General features: G+C 41.4%; 1 protein-coding gene across 1 annotated transcript in view; it reads right to left on the reverse strand.

Moving 5' to 3' along the window:
• The window catches only part of pemt (phosphatidylethanolamine N-methyltransferase), a 143,699-nt gene that overhangs the window by 105,202 nt on the left and 17,324 nt on the right, over positions 1 to 21,173 (reverse strand). Inside the window, exon 2 of the mRNA XM_078558691.1 lies at positions 18,663 to 18,770. Coding sequence (XP_078414817.1) covers positions 18,663 to 18,755 — 93 coding nt within the window. The 5' untranslated portion in view covers positions 18,756 to 18,770. The remainder of the gene's footprint in view (positions 1 to 18,662; positions 18,771 to 21,173) is intronic.

Genomic DNA, 21,173 nt, shown 5'->3' on the forward strand with positions numbered 1-21,173 from the left:
AACACACTCCTGACTTGTGGCTTGTAGATGGTGGAAAGGCTTTGGGAAATCGGGAAATGAGTCACTGAGCACAGAATACACAGCCTCTGACCTGTTCTTATAGCCACAGTATTTACTTACTTTGATTGTTACATAACCACAGGATCTTAACGGCACAGGAGGCCACCATTTGGCCCATCATGTCTGCACTGGCTCTCCACATGAGCATTATGACCTAGTGCCATTGCCCTGCCTTTTCCCCATATCCTTGCACAAAACAAATAATCATCTAATGCCCTCTTGAATGCCTCGATTGAACCTACCTCCACCACACTTCCAGGCAGTACATTCCAGACCCGAACCACTCGTTGTGTGAAAAAGTTTTTTCTCACATCACACTTGCTTCTTCTGCAAATCACTTTAAAACTGTGCCCTCTCGTTCTTGATCCTTTTACGAGTGGGAACAGCGTCTCCCTATCTACTCTGTCCAGCCCCCTCATGATTTTGAACATCTGTCAAATCTCCTCTCAGCTGCCTTCTCTCCAAGGAGAACAGTCCCAACCTTTCCAATCTATCCTCATAGCTGAAGTTTCTCATCCCTGGAACCATTCTTGTAAACCTCTTGTGTTAAATTTAAATTAATTTCTCATTTAAACCTTATATTAGCCATCAGTTACGATCAGGTGAGGAGGGGTTGAATGCTTCCTCTCTCTTCCCTCTTCTTGTTTGGCCACAACAGGCTTTTTTTAAAAAAAGATATATACTTGTCAACTTGCTAATTCAGTGAGGGTTTAACTGTTCACACACTTTGATCATAACAGAACCAGACAGGTTTTGACTTTAATAAAAAAAGAGGTTAGCTTTAAGTGAAACAATAAAATACTCTTCAAAGTCCACACACACACACACACACACACACACAACACACACACACACACGCGCGCGCGCGCACAAAATCAGGGGTGGTTGAGTCCAGAGAAATAAATGTAGCTTCAGGCCGAATTCAGTGGCCCTGGGACTTTCCCTTCTGGTCCCAATACTCCTGATTTAAAGATGTGGGCATCTGATTTGGCTGTTCTCTTGGAGACAACAGTGAGGGGTTGATTTCCTCCAAGGAGTCTCTGTCTGCAGCAGGGCAATCCAGAGTGGTCACAGTAGGCGAACAGGTTTTGAAACTTACAAGGAGGGGTGGAGAAAGAGTGAGAGAGGGAGGAAGGAGGAACCCCACTCGGGTCTTCTCTCATCAGCACCTCAGCTGCTTGTCCTCTTACTGCAGAGAAAGCAGAAGCTTAAACACACAAAGGGTGGTGCTGTCACATGACTATCACCCAGCGATTCAAATATGGTCGTTAGTGGTGTATTCCCACTTTTAATTTAATCAGTTCATGTCCAGGGACCCCCTCTCAGCTAAAGACCCTTTGTTCAAGCAATTAGGTTTAATGATTTGTGTCCACAAGTTGAATACCTCAGATGATTGCCTTGATGTCTTGCTAATGAGGATAGGGTCTATAGTTCACTCATATCCCCCAGGTCATTGTCCTTGATGGATCTTTGCAGACATGGTATCCCATCGCAATGGATTGGAATGTGGAAGGTGCAGTGATGCAAATTAGCGTAGTCAAATTTAGCTGCGAGCTCAAGTCACCTTTAGTCTCTATTTTTAGAAGTTCAATTTGGGTTTCCAGGCAGCGGATTAAAAATCATTATTTGACATAAAACACTGTTTTGTGACATTGATCAATTAAGTTTCTGGCCAACAGTGATCCCAGGATTACGATGGTGGAGGATTTGATAATGCGATTGAATGTCAAGAGCAGTTAGTTAGAATCTCTCTTGTTGGAGATGGTCATTGCCTGGCACTTGTGTAGCATGGATGTTGCTTGCCACTTATCAGTCCAAGCCTGAATGCTGCCCAGGTCTTACTGCCTGCAAACTGCTTCATTACCTGAGGAGTTACAAATGGAACTGAATACTGTGCAATCATCAGTGAACAACCCTTTCAACACTTACAACCTTAAGATGAAGGGAAGTCACTGATAAAGCAGCTAGTTGGGCCTAGGACACTACCCTGAGGAAATCCTGGATTTCCAACACCCACAGCCATTCTATGAGCTAAGTATGACTCAAGTCAAAGTTTTCCTCCTGATCCCCATTAACTTCAGTTTTATTCGGGCTCCTTAGTGCCACACTTAGTTAAATGCTACCTTGATTTCAACAGCACTCACTCTCACCTCACCTTCAGAATTCACCTGCTTTGCCCATTTTTGGACTAAGGCTGAAACAAAGTGGCAGAACCCATACTGAGCATCAGTGGACAAGTTATTGCTGAGCAATTACCGTTTGATAGTGCTGTAAGCAACACCTTCCATCACCCTGCTGATGATTGAGAGTAGACTTCTGGGGTGGTAACTGGCCAGATAAATTTGTCCTGCTTTTTGCAGACAGGACATACCTGAGTAATTTACCCTTTTGTCTGGTAAATGCAGTTAGTTTTGGAGCACAGGTTTTCAGCACTATAACAGGGTGAGTGTCGGGACCCATAGTCTTAAATAGGAATGAATCAAATTGGTTGAACACTGGCTTCTGTTATGGTGGCGATCTCAGGAAGTGGCTGTAATGGATCATCCAGTCAGAACTTCTGGCTGAAGACACTTGTGAAGCTTCAGCCTTGCCTTTTACACTGGGCTACACCAACATTGAGGACGGGGATGTTCATGGAACCTCCGAATCATTTTAGATGTTAATTGTCACCACCATTTATGACTGGACCTGGCAGGACTGCAGAGCATTTTCCTGTTCCATTGGTTGTTTGATCACTTAGCTGTCTATAGCATGCTGCTTTCATTGTTTAGCAGGCACTAATTCTGTACTGCAGCTTCACCAGGTTGACACCTCATTTTTACATATGCCTGTTGTTGCTTCAGGAATGCTTTTCTTCACTCATTAATCCCCTGGTTCAATAGTAAAGTGAGGGAGATGCCAGACCCTGTTACAGTTTATGGTGGAATATAATTCTGCTGTTGCCGCTAATGGCCCACAGCGCTTCATGGATGTCCAATTTTGAGCAATTAACGGCCAGCCAGTGTGAAAGGCATGCTGAAAGGTTCAGTGCTGCCGGGGTGGAGGCGGGAAGAGGGCGAGCACCAAAGTCAGCGTGGGCACAGGGGAGCACTCACAGAAAGCTTCCTGAAGGCAGAGAGCTGCCTCAGGGAGCTGAAGAATTCAAGTCCAATAATAACAGTTTTTAAAATCCGGGAAAAAATCCGGAAACAGTCACCTGGTCATATACAAGATGAAAATTTTGCGCAAACATTTTTTTTTAGTTAATATCGGAAATCTCACCCTGCCCTTGGAAGAGGTATCCTCAAAAAAGCAAAGGCTGCCTGGCCAATTCGCCCATCCGCCAACCAAAACGTTGGACAGACAGTGAAAAATCACAGTTGGTTAATATGTTAATGGCCTTAATAGGCCTCTTAATTGTCAATGGGCGAGCTGCCGACTGAAATATCGCGCGAATGCGTGATGATGTTGGGACATTCACCTGATGTCATCACGCGCTATTTCACACTCAAGCATGTCGGGCGTGCATCCACACGCCAAGTGAAAAATTCTGCCCCAAAAGTACTTTGTTAACTGGGATGAAGGAGTTGACTTAACAAGAATGGCTAAACAGGTTAGGCTGCTACTCATTAGAGTTTAGAAAAATGAGGGGTAATCAATCGAAACGTACAAGATTCTGAGGGGGCTTAACAGGGTAGATGTTGAGAAGGTGGCCACTAGTGGGCGAATCTCAAACTAGGGGACATAGTTACAGAATACAGGGACACTCATTTAAAATTGAGATGCGTAGGAATCTTCTTCTCTCAGAGGGTAGTGAATGTCTGGAATTCTCTACCCCAGAGAGTTGTGGAAGCTAGATCACAAAGTATTTAAAGAGAAGGTAGATAGCTTTTTGAAATATCAGGGAGTTGAGGGTTATGAGGACCTGGCACAAAAGAGGCCTGTGGCAGATCAGCCATGATCTTATTAAATGGCGGGCAGGCTTGAGGGGCCGAATGGCCTACTCCTGCTCCTATTTCTTATGTTCTAACTATGACCATGGGACAATCCGAGGTCATGAACTACATCTTTCTTTCATACAGGCCTCCGGATTACTGGTCTAGTTGCCTGGCTCCATAACACAAAGGGGAAATTCAAATCAGTTAAATTCAGTTTAAAAAAGAAAATCAACTGGCTACAACACGGTTGCCAATAAAAACTAAAGCCCTTGCTATACAAACATTACCATGCTGAACAGCTGGTGTAAAGTAGGGACACAATATTTTTAATGCTTAAAGCTTTCCTTGCATCACTTATCTTACACAAAATGTTAAAATGAGGAATTTCAGGAGGTTTGTATGTATTAATCCACAACATAATTTTGAGGGTGTAGAAATCAACATTATCAATGCATAATCTAGTACGTATCAGTCATACATGAGGAGACTAAGTCCTCATCCAGTATAGTTTTTATGAAATAGATATAAATAGCCATGAGGGTATCTATAAAATTTTTAAAACTAGACAAAGCCCCTTTAAAATGGTTGAATCTATGTCTGTCTGTGAACTTTGAACAATAGGAGGTATCTGGCATTATCAAAGAAATTTGCACCTCATTATCTCTGAACAGACATTAATGACATATTGTTGGCTGCACAGACCAAATTCAAAGAGAGCTATACAAAGGCCATCTGCATTTCATAACCCAGGTTGGCCAACGTGGGTCTAATCATCTACTAGGACAAAAGGCCCCGCCACCTTCCTTTCAATTCTTAATGGTTGAAACATTTAACCATCTCAGAGACCCAGACGAAAGATACACACCCTTTGTCAAAGACACTGAGTGGGAGTCATGTGACATGGACCTCTAGCTTGTGTAACCAATAATATTGCCTTGCTGTACTGAATAATCTCAGTCTGCCATTTTACCACCTAACTAGCTGTAACACAAAAAAGGAGCTCTGCCCAGGTTGACTACCTGGCCACATCTACGCTGTTTCTGCTGGAATTTCTGTACCATCGTCTACAATACTAATTCCTCTCTGGGGTGCTGATCTCATCATGTGTAGTCAACTCCACCAGAAAAGTGAATTATACAGCAGCGGTTTTCAACCTGCCAACTTCCATGAAAGACTACCTCCCTGGACATTGATTCTGGACTCTGGAACCCATGTGAAACATCATTTCTTTTCTCTATGGTCTCTGCACTGTAAATCTTTCTTTTCTCTATTCCTCTTTTATTGTATGAATGCAAAAGGGGCTACGTTGCAACCACCCTCCCGCATTTTGAGGATGTGCAAATAAACTAAACCTTTGAGTTTATTCCATCATGAGTTTGCTATGGGGCTATTTACAGAAATTGGATCACGCCAAAACCGAAGGGTTGGGAAACATTGCTTATAAAGAGGGAAGCAAACCAAAACACCTTTCTGTTTACGGACAGGTGGTAAGAGGAGAAAATAGCGCTGTTAAAATTAACCCCCCTCCTGTCTGTAACACATGGCTCAGTCATAGCTCTCGTGCCTCTGGAGTCAACAGGGTCCCCATTCCAGGGACTTGAACACAAAAATCTAGGCTGACGCTCCAGCACAGTACTGAGAGAATGTTGCACTGCTGGAGGTGTTGTCCTTTAAACTAGACTTTAAACTATTACCCCAACATTGGCCTCTGCTTGATAACAAGTGACGTTTCTTATTTTTATCGAAGGTGGCAAGTACTACTTTGTTCTTTCTCTATTCTTCCTTTAAGGCTTATAACTTTGTGGGAAATACCAAATTTTATCTGTCCCTTTTATTCCCTCCACCCTAATTGAATTAAATATCCTTCCTAAATAATCAGGAGAAATGAGCCTAGCATTCACGTGGAGAAGACTGAAGATATGATTCACTGCAGCCCTAGTTAGCCTCAGCCTTTTGATGCACTAACCCCTGATGCATTGAGGTATCTTTGATGCTATGTCAGGGAGATGGAGTATAACAAACAAAAACTAACAAAATCTGACTAATTTGGAGATATTCCATCTCCGGATTACCCTCCAGGGTAATACTGCTAACATCAAAGCTTGCGAGTGGAAATGGTCCCAGGTGACCTATAAACTCATTTACCCTCAATACGTACAGAGGAAACAGTTATTCACAGCCTTTCTGGCTGATAAATACCATTCCAACAGATTGTTTAGTAGCTTAAAGCATGAGCTAGACAATATTCATTACAAAGTAAAATTAAACAGGTAAGAGCAAACATGGCAGGTTTCACTAGATTGCAATAACATGTGCAATTTCTCACTAATATTTAACTCAATTTCAAAAATAATAAAACATCGACACTGAGAACTTCCATATCAGGAACAGCTTCCCTGTTGCATCTTACATTTTTAAAAAACTGATACAATATTTACACTAGTCCAAGTTCTTCCAACTGCTTAGTGAAGTGGAGATGCACTAAAGAAACCTTGATTTGAGACAATAGTATACCCTTGGATGGTTTTGACGCCCAAATTAGAATAGAGCAGAATCAAAAGAAATACTAACATACACAACCGTCAATCAAAATAGGGTTCACTGCAATTCGCCAATGCAATGTTTACAACTATACAGCAATATCTGAGTAAACACCTTTCACCCTCCCAGTGGTTCAGCGTTTTCAAATTGATTTTCTGTGTCTCCTTGTTATAGTAATCAATACTAATATCAAAATTAATCCCCGTCAAAAACCCAGGTGAACTCTAAACCATGCACCTCAACAGAGATGGCTTATCCACGCTTTGAAGTAGTTTTGGTTTAAGATAAATGATATGTATTTTAGTTTATAGAGAAGCTGTTTCTAGAATAATAAAATTAAAAGTGGTCGCCAAATGGGTCAACTACCAAAATCCAATAAGGAAATATTGAACGAATATGGTTTAAGATAAGAAAAATCTCCTATCTGTTGCATTCCAGTGACTTGAACACAGGGATCTAGGCTGTCGCTCCAGCACAGTACTGAGAGAATGTTGCACTGCTGGAGGTGTTTTCCTTTGAATGAGAAGTTAAACTGTTACCCCAACATTAGCCTTTGCTTTATAACAAGTAGCATTTCTTATTTTTACTGAAGGTGGCTTGTACTACTTTGTTCTTTCTCAGTTCTCCATTCTTGTCTTATTCCGGCGCATTTCCCATCCCCTTGATAATAACTAATCAAAAGCAAATTTTGATTTTGGTTACTTTTTTGGGTCATATGTAGTAGCATGGGGAATTTTTCTCAACATATTTGTTATGAGAGCAAAAATGAATGTGATTGGTCCAGGCCATAACTGACCCTAGTCTAAGGTCATGTGTTTCTTTACATCACACTGTGGACAGTACTGTTCCCTAATCCCACATTAACCCTTGCTATGCCAGATACCCTTATACTATGCTGGTGTTCACTGCTTCAAAGATCCATTGTCCATGCTTTTAATTTCAGATCATCCATCATATCCAAGGAATCTGGAGGTTATTAACTGTTGGATGGGAAGCACAGTTTTGAGTTTTTAATCAATAATACTAAAAATTTTGATTACATGTATTTTGTTTGTATTAACCAGAAACTGCAAACAATTTTGTATATCACTTGTAAAAAAAGAGTAATTTATCATCAGGATTTATAAAATCAATGTTTTTTAAATTATAAAACAAAAGTGATAGGTTATGAAAAATTAAAATCAAATGTGAATGTTGCAGTGTTTTCACTATTTGATTTACATTTTAGACCCTGTGTCTGATGCACCAAGTATTGAATTAACAATCCTTCTCCCTCCAATTTGTTTGTAAAATGTCTCTGAAGGACGAAAATTATATTCACACATCATTCTTACCCAAACTCATACATAAATTATCACCTATACAAGTAAAATCAAGGATTTTTTTCTTCTAAATTTTCAAAGAACTGGGCGTGTGAGTATTCGCTATACTAGCACAACCTTCCTTATCCTATTGTCAGCTTAGCTCAACAGGTGGCATTCTCACTGCTGGTCAGAGATTATTCATGGATGGTTCCCAAGGACTTTAAGCCAATATTCCAGGCTATAGTAAGGGCACGCCGCACTGTCGCCCGTGCTGGCTTCTGTGAACATTTACAATCCCAGTACATTATTTTCTGAGAGTCTTTATCAACATTTCTTCCAGTATCACAAAAGCAGTTGAGTGATTCTTCGCCTCACTGTTGTTTGTGGAGTTCTGCTGCACATAAATGGCTGTGCCTTTTGCCTTCTAAACAACAAGCACTGGATTTCAAAAGTATGAAGTACAAAGCATGTTGAGAGACGGCAGGTCATTTTTCTTTCTAAGGAACATGGGGAGGCCTGTTTCCCCTCTAAAGTACCAAGAAACACAGATGGAAGACTTCAGAACATAACTTCTGTTTCTATCCTAGATCTTAAAATACAGAATTCCATAGAAATTACAATATAGAAACAGATTTATTCTCCACACGAGCAACAGTCCAGTCTTTGAAGCTCCAAAATGTTAATGTTCATGTCATAAAATCACATGCCATTTTGAGACTTCCCTTCACCGTACTCCTTAAAACACGTACCATATACTATTTACTCAATTCCAATCTCCAAAGTGGTCACATCAAAGGCAAGTGACTGTGAATAAGCTGAGCAATGGTCAATATGAAGTTTTTGGATGAAAAGGGAATAAAAGTATTTTTTGTCTGCAGTGTTTTATATACAAATTATTTTTATAGATGAAGTAGAACAGAGGAGGGATTGACTATGATGAAAGCAAAATACTGCAGATGCTGGAAATCTGAAGCAAAAAACAGAAAATGCTGGAAAAACTCAGGTCTAACAGCATCTGTGGAGAGAGAAACTGAGTTAACGTTGAGGCCATACGACCTTTCTTCTCTGCTCTGAAGAAGTTTTTCCAGCATTTTGTGTTTTTGTGTGAGGGATTGACTATAATCTCCTTCACTTTTTATTCTAAAGATATCAAAACTGATGAGAACAGTCTTTTATTTTGAGGGTTTTCCATCTCTATAAAGACTGGAAAAAGTGAAGAACATGCTGTTCTTAAACGTGCATGAGAGAAGCTTTTCATGAGTTTGCTTTTCTGTTTTATTTTTCCTTCTATGAATTGGATGAGGTTAGCTGGCTATGGTGCAAGATGTGGATATGGTAAAAATACAAAAATAAATCTAAAGGCCATTCAGAGCTTCTGTTTCTGTTGTAATTGGTACTGCATAAAAGCTGATATTCTGACATAAACATTAATGTTCTCAAGAAAATCCCTGCTCATAAAAGCAATTATATTTGCACTCTATCTATTAAAGGCACTAGTTCTCAACTGATCATTTAACCCTCCTTACTTAACAAAAACTCTTAGGATATTGTGCACATATTCAACCGATCCTAAACAGTTCCAGTTCAGATTATTGTAACTTGAAACAACTATGAAAACTATGAAACACTTGTACAATCATAGCAACAGCAAAATCAACCAGCAACTAAATGGAAGTAGTCGATTATCCCTTTAAATAGCCATGGTGGGAGCTCTTCCTGCTGCTTAACATGTGGTCAGTTGTCTGAGGTTAAGAAAGGGTGTTGGCTGGAGTGTGGAGTGCTAAAATCATACTGCTGGCATCAAATCAGCATTGCTCGCTGATGGGCATTATGATCTACCTGCTCTGCATCCTTCTGGCAATAAAGTCTCCACCAATATGCCATCTGACACTGTGTGCAGCAGAAGACATGCAGTGATGCCACTTTGGTACCATGGACAGCCCCAAAGCACGCAAACAAAGGCACTATTGAGCCCAATTTCACGCCCCTCATCTCTTCCCCTGATCAAAGCACCTATTATATGAGCTGAAGTGTCGTCTTATGCACAAAGTAATCTGGGTGGTAATGTATCCAGGATAAATAGTAAGTCTCTTATACTAAATTCATTGAGCTTATCAGCAATATAAGCTACTTCACACTTGCCAATTTCCTTCAGCGGTTGGACAAATAACATTGACAAATCCCATATCAGAGGCAATAAACTATGGCCTGAATTTTTCAGGCGGCAGGTGGGCTCTGCGGGATCAGTCGCGGAGCCAATCACCGCCCATGATCGGCTCCGCTCCACCAGTTTATGCAGGCGGGCCAATTAAGGCCCGCCCAGCTTAAGACGTGACCGGTAGCACTCAGCGTTACCTGTGGGGGCAGAGGGGTGGAGGAGGGAGAGTCAGGGCCAGCGCTGTTTCGCGCATGCACAGAGCTGCCTCAGGGAGATTGAATCGATGTCCCCTCATGTGACTGTGTCACATGAGATGGGACATGTTTTTATATTTATGAACTTTTCTTATTTATTTAATAAAAGCTTTAGGAAACCTCATCCCGCTTGTGGATGAAGTTTCCTAAAAAACGCAAAGGCCGCTTGGGGCTTTTGCCTGCCCGCCAACCTTAAGGTTGGACAGGCAGCATTAACAATCAAAATAATTACTTTGTTAATGGCCTTAACAGGCCATTTACATTTCGGCAGGTGCGCAGCCGACTCCAATGCGCGTCCGCCGAGTGAAATATCGCAACTCAGCTCAATGATTTTGGGACACATCATCGTGCATTATTTTGCGCGTCGGCATGTCAGGCCCACCCCCATATGCCGACTGAAAAATTCTGCCCTATGACTTTGGTTTAAGAAATATAAGATTAGAAGAAGCAATAGACAAAACAAAAAATAATCAGAGTTTATGTACAAAAAAATTCCAGAAGTAGATCAAAACTTCAGTTTTTTTTTGTTTACCCAAATCATAGTAGGGTTGCCAACTCTGGTTGGACTTCTTCCTGGATGCTTCATCACATGACCTACCATTGACAATACCCAGTCAAAGGGGCTCTTAGCCATGTCCCAATACTTTCCTGCTGGTTTGGACACTACATCTGCATGCTAAATAATTGTCTTCTAAAGCAGATCTTCTTATGGATACTCTGAAGGCCTCATTGAAAAGGAGACAAATTGGTCTGGGGGACAAGTTGGCTAAACTGGATTGGGAAATTATACTAATAATATGACAGCAGATAGGAAATGGCAAACAGCTGAAATAATTTATAATTCTAAATAAATATACATTTCCTAGAAGAACTAAATCACCCTGGAAAAGTAGTCAACTGTGGCTAAGCAGAGAAGTTAAGGTATTTGATAAAAAGGGGCTTACAATGTTACAAAAGAATAATAAGCCTGACGATTGGGAGGGCTTTAAAAATAAGTAACCAATGAGCAAGCAATCGACAAAAAGCAAAAAAATAGAATGAGAGTAAACTAGCAAAAAATATTGGAAAAAGGATTGTTGATAAGTATGCAGAAAGGAAGATATTAGCAAAAGTATTTGCGAGTTCCTTACAACCAGAGACAGTAGAAATGACAATGGGGAATATGGAAAAGACATAGATGTAAAACAATGTTTTGTATCTATCTTCACAGTCAAAGACACAAAAACACAGGAGAAAGTGGGGAACCAAGGGTCTGGTGAAAGTGAGGAGGCAAAAGTAATCAAAATTAGTAAAGAAAAAGTACCTGAAAAATTAATATTACTAAAAGCCGTAATGTCTCTATGCCCTAATAGCTCTTTTAAAAACTGAGAATGTAGTCTGACTGCAGAGACATTGGATACATTGACTGATCTCCCAGGATTCTCCAGATGATAGAATAGTCCCCATGGAGTGCAAGGTAGCAAATGCAACCCGTTTAAGGAGTGAGAGAGAAAAAAGGAACCATAGGCCAGTTGGCCAGACATCAATAGTAGGGAAAATGCTAGAATCTATTATTAGTGATGTGGTAACAGAACACTTATATTAGGGAAAGTCAACAGTTTTATGAAAGGGAAATCATGTTTGACAAATCTATTGGAGTATTTTTGAAGGTGAAGTCTGACAGGATAAGTAAGGGGCAAAACGAGTAGATGTAGTATATTTGGATTTTCAGAAGGTATTTGATAAGGTAATAGACAAAGAGGCAGTTACACAAGATTATGGTTAAGAGATTGGGAGTCATATTGCGATGGATTAGCGAGTAGGAATAAATAAATCATTTTCAGAGTGCCAGATTGTAATTAGCCAGGGCCGGTGCTTGGGCCTCAGCTACTTAAAATCTAAGTCCAATGACTCAGATGAGAGGGTCATGTGCAACACATTCAAGTTTGCTGATGATACAAAGCTAGGTGGAAAAATAAGCTGTGATGATGCAACGAGGCTGCAAAGGTATACAGACTGCTTAAGTGATTTTGAGAGATGGTGGTATGTAATGTGTGGAAGGGCAGAATTATCCACTTTGGTAGGAGGAATAGAAAAGCATTATTTTTATAAAAAAAGGTGAGAGACTATTAAATGTTTGCATTCAAACGAATGTGGGTGTATTCATACAGGAATCACAAAGTTAACAAGCAGGTACACAAGCAGTTTGGAAGGGTAGGTTAGCTTTTATTGTAGGAAGGTTGGAGTATAAGAGTAAGGAAGTTTTACTGCAATTACATTTGGTTTTGATGAGACTGCATCTGAAGTAGTTGTGTGCAGATTTGGTCTCCTCACTGAAGGAAAATATACAGGCCTTGGAATTCAACAAAGGTTCACGACATTGATTTCTAGGAAGAGAGTGTTATCTTATGAGGAGAGATTTAGTACATTGAGCCTATGATCTCTGGAATTTAGTAGAATGAGGTGATCTCACTGAAATGTATAAAATTCTTGCAGTGTCTGGACACTATTTTGAACAGGAGTAGTGGGGTTATCCCCAGTGTCCCAGCCAACATTTATCCCTCAATCAACATCACAAACAACAGATTATCTGATCATTTCCGCATTGTTTTTGTGGGAGCTTGCTGTATGCAAATGGACTGCCACATTTCCTAGATTATAACAAGTGACCAAACTTCAAAATACTAGGCTGTAAAGCACTTTACAAAGTTCAGAGGCTACGAAAGGCACTACAGAAATGCAAGAGTTCAATTTTTTGACTTTTGAGAGGTTGTTTCCCCTAGCTGGTGAGTCTAGAACCAGGAGGCAATGTCTCTACATAAGGCAGCCATTCAGGACTGAGATGAGGAGAAATTCACTCACTCAGAGGTTTGAGAGTCTTTGAATCTCTATGATGTTGATGGCTTAATAGGTAAATCAGTTCAAGGTATGCAGCTGAGTCATTCAGATCAGAGAAATCTCAGCTTCCGTTCTCAGTACGCATGGAGTTGGCCAATTTCCAGCCAGAGCCACATTTGGAATGTTTCAATGGCCCTCAGTGGTGCTGCATAAAGCAAATTATCAGCCAGAGTTTCCCCGTACCAATTACTATCCTGTTGCAAAGTGTGCTTCTGCAGTCACAGGGGTGAGTCAGTGATGTCCTCCACAGGCAAAACCTTATCAAAAAAGCTTTTAAACCTGAAATTAAAATTCTTGAAAGTAAACTTGAAAATTAAATTAAAATGGGCCATTCTGTCATGAATAGCACCTTAGTAAGTAAAAGTAGTTAGCTATCTAATCAGCTGTCATCAATCTTTAAAAATCATTAACGACTGCACGGTTAGTGAAAGTTGAGAGAGCAGTGTTCTCCACACATGCTTCAGTATAGTGCACCTAGAAACATAGAAAATGGGAGCAGGAGTAAGTCATTTGGCCCTTCAAGCCTGCGCCGCCATTCAACATGATCATGGCTAATCCTCTATCTCAACGCCATACTCTTGTGGTCTCTCCATAGCCCTTGATGCCTTTAGGGTCTAAGGGCGTTACTTTCCCATCCTGCCCATGGCGGGTGGGAATGGAGAATCCAGCGGCAGGCAAAAAGTCGGAAATCCACCGGCGTCAAAATAGTTTGCAATTCTCCCAATGGTGAGTTAATGGCGGGTTGGTTATCCCGCCGACTAGTGGCGTGAACACCATTTGCATTCATTAACATCTCATGAATACTCATTAAAACAGCTGCTCGCCAGGATCTTGTCACGCCTTCTAATCTTCTATCACACCAGCAGGAAATTACATCGACTGCAAACCCATTTGAAAAGGAGTGGTGTGCACAAGTCGGACCTCGGTTTACTCGTAACTTCGAGGTGAGTGCAACATCCATAGCCTACCAGCCATAGCACTGCACTGGTCTTGTTGCGATGAATGTCACACTGCTGGAGCCTTAGGCTTGGTCTGGCCCTGCTCTTTGCCTACATTGTCCCGAGGAACACCACTGTGCTGTGGTACTCATGCAGGCATCCACTTTCAGACAGTGGCCAGTACTGCGGCCCGAGTTGGGGAGCGCAGGAGTCTTCTACTCCCGATGGTTGACACCATTGTTCACAAGGAAACCATTGTGCAGTGGTAGTCAGGAACTCCACTTTCAGAAACCAGCACTTCAACCAGGGCTGGGGTATGGGGCGAGGGTGGGGATAACGAACACAAGGTGGGCAATGGGCAAGGAAGGCTGTGGAAATTATGAGGGGGAAGGATGAACACAAGGGGGGCAAAGGAAGCGGAAGGCTGTGGAATGGCAGTGAGGGGGAAGGGCAAACACATGCGGGTTTTGTACAGAGCTAGGTGGATCACTCATCTCAATTAAACTGTAGCAGGGCTCAAGATGTTACATATCTGCGATGCCATCTTGGTCACCTCAATGTGTTGGCTAGTATCTCAGGGACATGGCGGCATCAACCACAATGCAAGTAGGGCTGGAAAAACTATGGACCCTTACAGTTTAAATACATTTCATCTTCTGAGCTTTACTTTTTTGCCCCTTGAATCATTAATATCTTCAAATGTTTCCTTTCAGATAGGAGGCAAAAGCACATATGGATCCAGGGCTCAAAGTTGCCTTTGACAGTTGGAGGAGGCGAAGAAGGGAGAAGTGACGCCGTGCGCAGCTCCAGCAGGAGGCCACACCTGAGGGGCATGGTCAAACTGAGCCAGAGCATGAAAAGGCGGGTAAGAAGGAGAGACCCCACCAATGGAGACGAATCGCCAGACTTAGGGTCTATCGTAGAAGAGTCTCCGATTTACAAATGAGTGAGAGGCAATGCTGCACACTTGTCCCAAGTGGAGGGTGCGTGAGAGCGCTGTGAGGGTTCTTCCAGAGCATCCTCTTCGAACGCGGTCTGGGGTTTTGGATGGTGCTCAGCTGCCTTGTGGGCCTCGATCTGCTGATGCCTAGAAAATAGAGTTTCAGTTGATGAGCATGAGCTGTGTAAAGCTCCATGTGAGTGTCTGTGATTGTCAAGGTTTGATCAAGTATTGGAGCTGTGATCCATACTGGGTTGCTGGAAGCGGTCGGTCTGCCCTTCCCCACAGAAGCGATCCCTGTCCTCCCCAGCCGGCTCAGCTGTAACCTCCTCAAACTCAGTGAGGGCGATGATGTTGGCCGACTCTCCCTGGTCTGCGATCTTACGCGCCTGTTGTGTGCTACCTTCACTTGTATGAAGAAGGAGGAAAGGCATGTGATGAGAAGGGATGGAGCGGAAGGTGGATAAGATGCATGTCCCCTGTGTGCGGTGAGCCCTCCCCAGAAGGTCTAGAGGATGGAGTGTGAGCAACATGATGGATGGGAAGGTGGTGATGTGAAAGTCTCGATGAGAGAATGAGTGTTGATATGTGTCCCCCGCTAATGGTTGCGTGAGATCCTTGAAGAGAGTTATCATTTGAGTGCATGATGCCGTGATGAGAGTTTGATATTGGAGGGAGTTGAAGGATGACTTACCCTGTCGGAGCAATTGTGATCATTCATCCTCTTCCTGCACTGGATGGCGTTTTGGGCACGGTTGCCAGCCGTGCTGACCTGCTCTGCGACGGCCACCCAGGCCAGAGATGTGAGGCTGCTGTGCTTCCTGAAGCCAACCCTGGGATACAGGATACACCTGTGGGTCTAGGCTCCTCTGAATATGGCCTGGAGGGCCTCGTGGGTAAAGGAGGGTGCTGCCTTCTTCTTGAGGCTTTTGGCCGTCTTCTTGTGGCTGGAAGACATCTCTGCATGTGTCCTGAAGACAGGTGGGCTGGAGAGAGTGAGATGTATGTGTTGGGCTGATGTTTAAGTGTGACGCCCGGACCTTCATCCCACTCCCCAGCTGATGGGGCAGGTGAATCAGCTCCTGACCCACCAAGTGATTTGGCCTGATACCCATGTGCATAACTAATGAGCTTCCAACCACAGAATTGGGCACGAGTTTCTACCATTCCAGCCAGCGGGGCAGGCGCCGCCAAAACCACCTGCCATCACACTTAGTCTCAGAAATGGAAAATTCCACCCTAGAAATCTATCTATTTCCATCTTAAATATATTCAGTGATTTGGCCTCCATCGCCATCTGTGGTAGAGAATGATGTTTCTCCTCATCTCAGTCCTAAATAGCCTACCCTGTATCCTGAAGCTGTGACCCCTTGTTCTAGAACCACCCCCCCAAGCCATGACCCTTGCATCCAGTCTATCCAGCCCTGTCAAAATTTTATACGTTTCAATGAGATCCCCTCTCATTCTTCTAAACTCTAATGAGTACAGGCCTATTCAACCCAATCTCTCTTCATATGACAATCCTGGCATCCCAGGAGTCAGTCTGGTGAGCCTTCGCTGCATTCCCTCTATGGCAAGTACATCCTCCATTAGGTAAGGAGACCAAAACTGCACATAATACTCCAGGTGTGGTCTCACCAAGGCCCTGTGCAGCTGCAGTAAGACATCCTTGCTCCTGTACTCAAATCCTTTCGCAATGAAGGTCAACATGCCATTTGCTTTCTTAACTGCTTGCTGCACCTGCATGCTTGCTTTCAGTGATTAGTGTACAAGGACACCCAGGTCCCTTTGTACATCAACATTTCCCAATCAATCACCACTTAAATGATATTCTGCCATTCCGTTTTTCCAACCAAAGTAGATAACTTAACACTTGTCCAAGTTATACTGCATCTGCCATGTATTTGCCCACTCACTCAACCCATCTAACTCACCTTGGAGCCTCTCAACACCCTCCTCATCACTGACATTCCCACCAAGTTTTGTGTCGTCAGCAAACTTGGAAATGTTACATTTGGCTCCCTCATCCAAATCACTGATGTATATTGTGAATAGCTAGGACCCTAGCACTGATCCCTGCGGTACCCCACTGCCACTCCGAAAGACCCATTTATTCCTACTCTGTTTCCTGTTTGCTAATCAATTCTCAGTCCATGCCGATATATTACCTCCAATCCCATATGCATTAATTTACACACTAATCTCTTATGTGGGACTTTATTAAAAGCTTTCTGAAAATCAAAATACACATCATCTATTCTGCTAGTTATGTCCTCAAAAAACTCCAGTAGGTTCATTAAACGCTATTTCCCTTTGTTAAATCCACATTGACTTTGTTTAACCCCAACTTCACAATATGAACAAGCACTGAAAACAAGATACACACATCCAGTGTAAAATAAAGGAAATACTGCACTGTTTATTGTATTGTAAATTGTTTATTTCCTTCTTTTGTCATTTCTCTTCACAGCCCATCCGCTTATGAAATTTATCGGTATTGCTCTGTAATACCTTTCCCCCTCCTTTTATCACTGTCCAGCAAAAGCAAATTGGATCTGTACAAGTCCAGCATCTGTAGTGCAAGTATAAGTACTATATATTAGATGAGCACCTCCACAGGAGTTCATAGGGATTTTTAAAAAACCCAATACAGGAAAATTATAATTTCCCCCACATCTTTCAATGATAATTTCTCATTTTGATTTTACATTGATTTTTTTGGTTTCAATTTATGCTTTTTCTCGTATGGCTTATTTAAATTTTTACCTCAGTATTTGACTTTTCCATGACTTTTTTGCATTGTTTCTTTTTAGAATGTTTTTGTTCTATTCAAAATTACATATTTCATAATATGCATTTGTTAACACTTTGATTTTTACGAAGGTCATACTTGGGAAAATCCTTTTTTGTTTCTGCTGTCTCTGAGCTTTCAGAGTGCATTCACAGCTTGAACCAGAAAGCGAAGTTGGAGAAAAATATCAAATACAGCAAAGGCTGCAGGAGATTCTGAGTGAAGGCACAAAGGGCACTTGAGTGCTTGTGTGGGGGCCTGAAAATTTATATATTTGCTGAGACCACAGAATTATCAGACCCAACTTTCAGGTTCTGGGAACACGACAGATACAAGCCAGTGTTCTGGAACGATGAGAGTAAAGAATTAGTGAAGGGATTCGAAAGTTGGAATGAGTTATCGTATTGATCATTTTGCTCACAAAAGGTTGTGTGTGTTTATTATGCAATAAACTATATTTTCAAAGGTATATGCTGGGGTGATGAGGAACTAACATAGGCATTTGAAGGACTTCAGAAACATTCTTTCCAGGGATCTAATTGGTTGCTTATAATGTTGTTCATTATTTACTTTTTACTGAATTCAGTTGTAATAAAATTAATGCTTTATCGTTTGTAATTTTGAATGTTTTTTAGTAAATGTGATGCTTGAGCAATTCAACATCCTTTACGTGCCAAGATCCTTCCTATTGGACGCTTCTTGTGAATATCCACCAAGTGTATTTTTCTTTTACATTTTATATAGATAGGTCTATATTTCTCTCATCATGGTACCTGGGTGGGGATTGCTGGAATGAGTCCACTCTTGACAAATGGTACGAAAATACATCAAACAAAGAATGAGTGACTATGCAGAACAGTATAAGTAATATCCAATACTCACAATATTCCAGAACAATGGGTTGAAAGCGACAGCCAAGATAGCTTTATTAAACTTCAAGTCTGTCCAATCGAAGTAACTGAAAATATCGGCCATTATTGAAATATCGATCTGAAAGAAATATTTTTAAGTTTCTATTTTTGGCAAATGCAAATAAGACTCAAATCAGGTAGTACAACTTTTAGCAGTTTAATGTTCATTTTACAATTTAGAAAGGTCATTAAAATGTCAGCAATGATTCAGCTGGTTAAAGTACAAGCATCTCAGTCGTAAAGAGCAGCAGGAGCACAGGTATAATTCCATGTCTGAGCCAGAATAGTTGATCTCAACTTGAAAGCCTATACATCCTGGGCTTGGGACAGGAAAAACGTATTGGTTGCCATTGCTGATTACCATTAACGACTTTGACAAGAAGAACACATCAAGTGATTGGGATTGAGTGTGATGTCTTCCACAGTCAAATAGTCAGTTGAAGTAACACAAATGACCAATTGGGTGAGACACTGCCATTTTTAGAACCGCACTTTCTCTCTAGTCAATGCTCTGAAAACAGGAGATGGACTTTTAAAAATAGTGGAAAAAATCCTCACATCGGTGGATCAAAAAACTCGAGCATAACATTACAGATGACAAAAAAAAGTGTCAGCACAGCCTGTAAGTATGTAATACTGTGGAAGAAGAAAGTCAAGTTTAATTAAAAGCAGTTGCGGTTTGGAAATGTGAACTGTAATTCTCAAAACTATTAAGCAAATTATAGTAATTGTTACTGTAAGGAACATATCTTTATTTCTGTTGGACTGTTGTAAAGAACATATCTTTTTATTTTCTGTTGGACTGTGCAGCCATTGCAATTTTAATTCAGTTTGAAAGACATGACCACTGGGATCACTGGGATGAGAGATATATACAAGGTTGCAGTCCTGGAACAGTGTGTGCCATGAAAGACAAGATGGTGCCAAGGAAGAGTCCTGGGCCAAGGGAGCTGCCTGGCAGCAGCATTTTAATTGGCTCCTGACCAGATGACCAGGTTTTGTGAGAGAGCAGGGAGGCTACTAGCCTGAAAGGAACAAGGCCTAAAACCTCTTTCTCCTGTGTGTGGAAGATTCCAGTAATTCCAGAATAGAAAGCCCCAAGCCTGCAAAGAGAAAACAACTAAAATCTCTCTTCCTTATATCTCCATAACCTGCCCTCTCCCTGAGGAAACCCCTGTAAAAAGTACAAGGGGAAAACCACTGTTAGAGACATTGAAAAGCAAGTTCTCAACCAGGGAATGAAATACTGAAAGCGCTGGAAGACCACCTTGTGTCATCAACAAGAACTGAAAGGAATTTCGAAGACATCGATCAAAATCAACCCATGGAGTTAGCAGTTAATATTTCTTTCTCTTGTCACTAACTAAAGACAATTTGTTCAATAAACAGTAAATACTTATTAAGTCTACAAATCTGGTGCTCATATTCTGTTAACCTAAATTAAACAATTAGATAGAATTGGGGCAATCTGGTGGTTTGGTCAAACTTTTCACATTTGTCGCGGCTTGGGGAACAGTAGGGCTTAATATTACAGCGCACTATCCCCAGTGAGTTGTGACATTATACTAACTTCACTTTCTCAAATTTGGAACATAACATAGAGTGACAATAAACAGTGATAATAAACATATGATTCTGCTATTAGTTTTAAGGTAGCATTTTAATCTAATTTCATTTGACTGGCTCTGTGAAATACAAAATATTGAAGGCCACTATAGATACTCTTAAAAGCTATTTTAATAACAATGAGAAAATTAGTACAATCTTTGTTAATTAGTCCTCGCAATCACTTAAGAAAATAGTCACTGTGTGTAACAATCAGTCGAGAGATAATTTAGAATGCTGCCTTCAGAGTCAAGAAGTCTTGTGCCATTGCCAATATTTTTACAATGCTGTAATATATTTCAACATAATTGCATCAGAGTGGGTGCTAAATACAGAAAACAGCTGTACCTCGCAATTCTCATCAAAATGAATGCTTCTTCAGATTAAGTTGGGGGGGGGGGAATTATAATTTCAAATAGCAACAGCTTGACTGGCTGTAAAACAAACAGTTTGGCCTAGATTTTCATCTGTGTGTCAGACCTGCAGAGTCGAGAGGAACATAGGAATAGGATCAGGAGTAGGCCATTCGGCCCACCGAGTCTGCTCCGCCATTCAAGTAGATCATGGCTGATCATCTACATTTATGCTATTTTTCCCCACTATCGCCATATCCCTTGATGTCATTATTATCCAGAAATCTATCGATTTCTGTCTTGAAAATGCTCAACGATTGAGCTTCCACAGTCCTCTGCAGTAGAGACACCACCCACAGTGAAGAAATTCCTCCTCATCTCAGTCTTAAATGGCCTACCTGTTATTCTGAGACTGTGTCCTCTTTTTCTAGAACCAACAGCCAGGGTAAACATCCTATCCTCATTTATCCTGTCATGCCTTGTAAGACTTTTCAATGAGATCATCGCTCATTCTTCGAAACTCT

The sequence above is a fragment of the Cetorhinus maximus genome, chromosome 15, assembly GCF_964194155.1.
Source record: "Cetorhinus maximus chromosome 15, sCetMax3.hap1.1, whole genome shotgun sequence".
NCBI classification, from domain to species: Eukaryota; Metazoa; Chordata; class Chondrichthyes; order Lamniformes; family Cetorhinidae; genus Cetorhinus; species Cetorhinus maximus.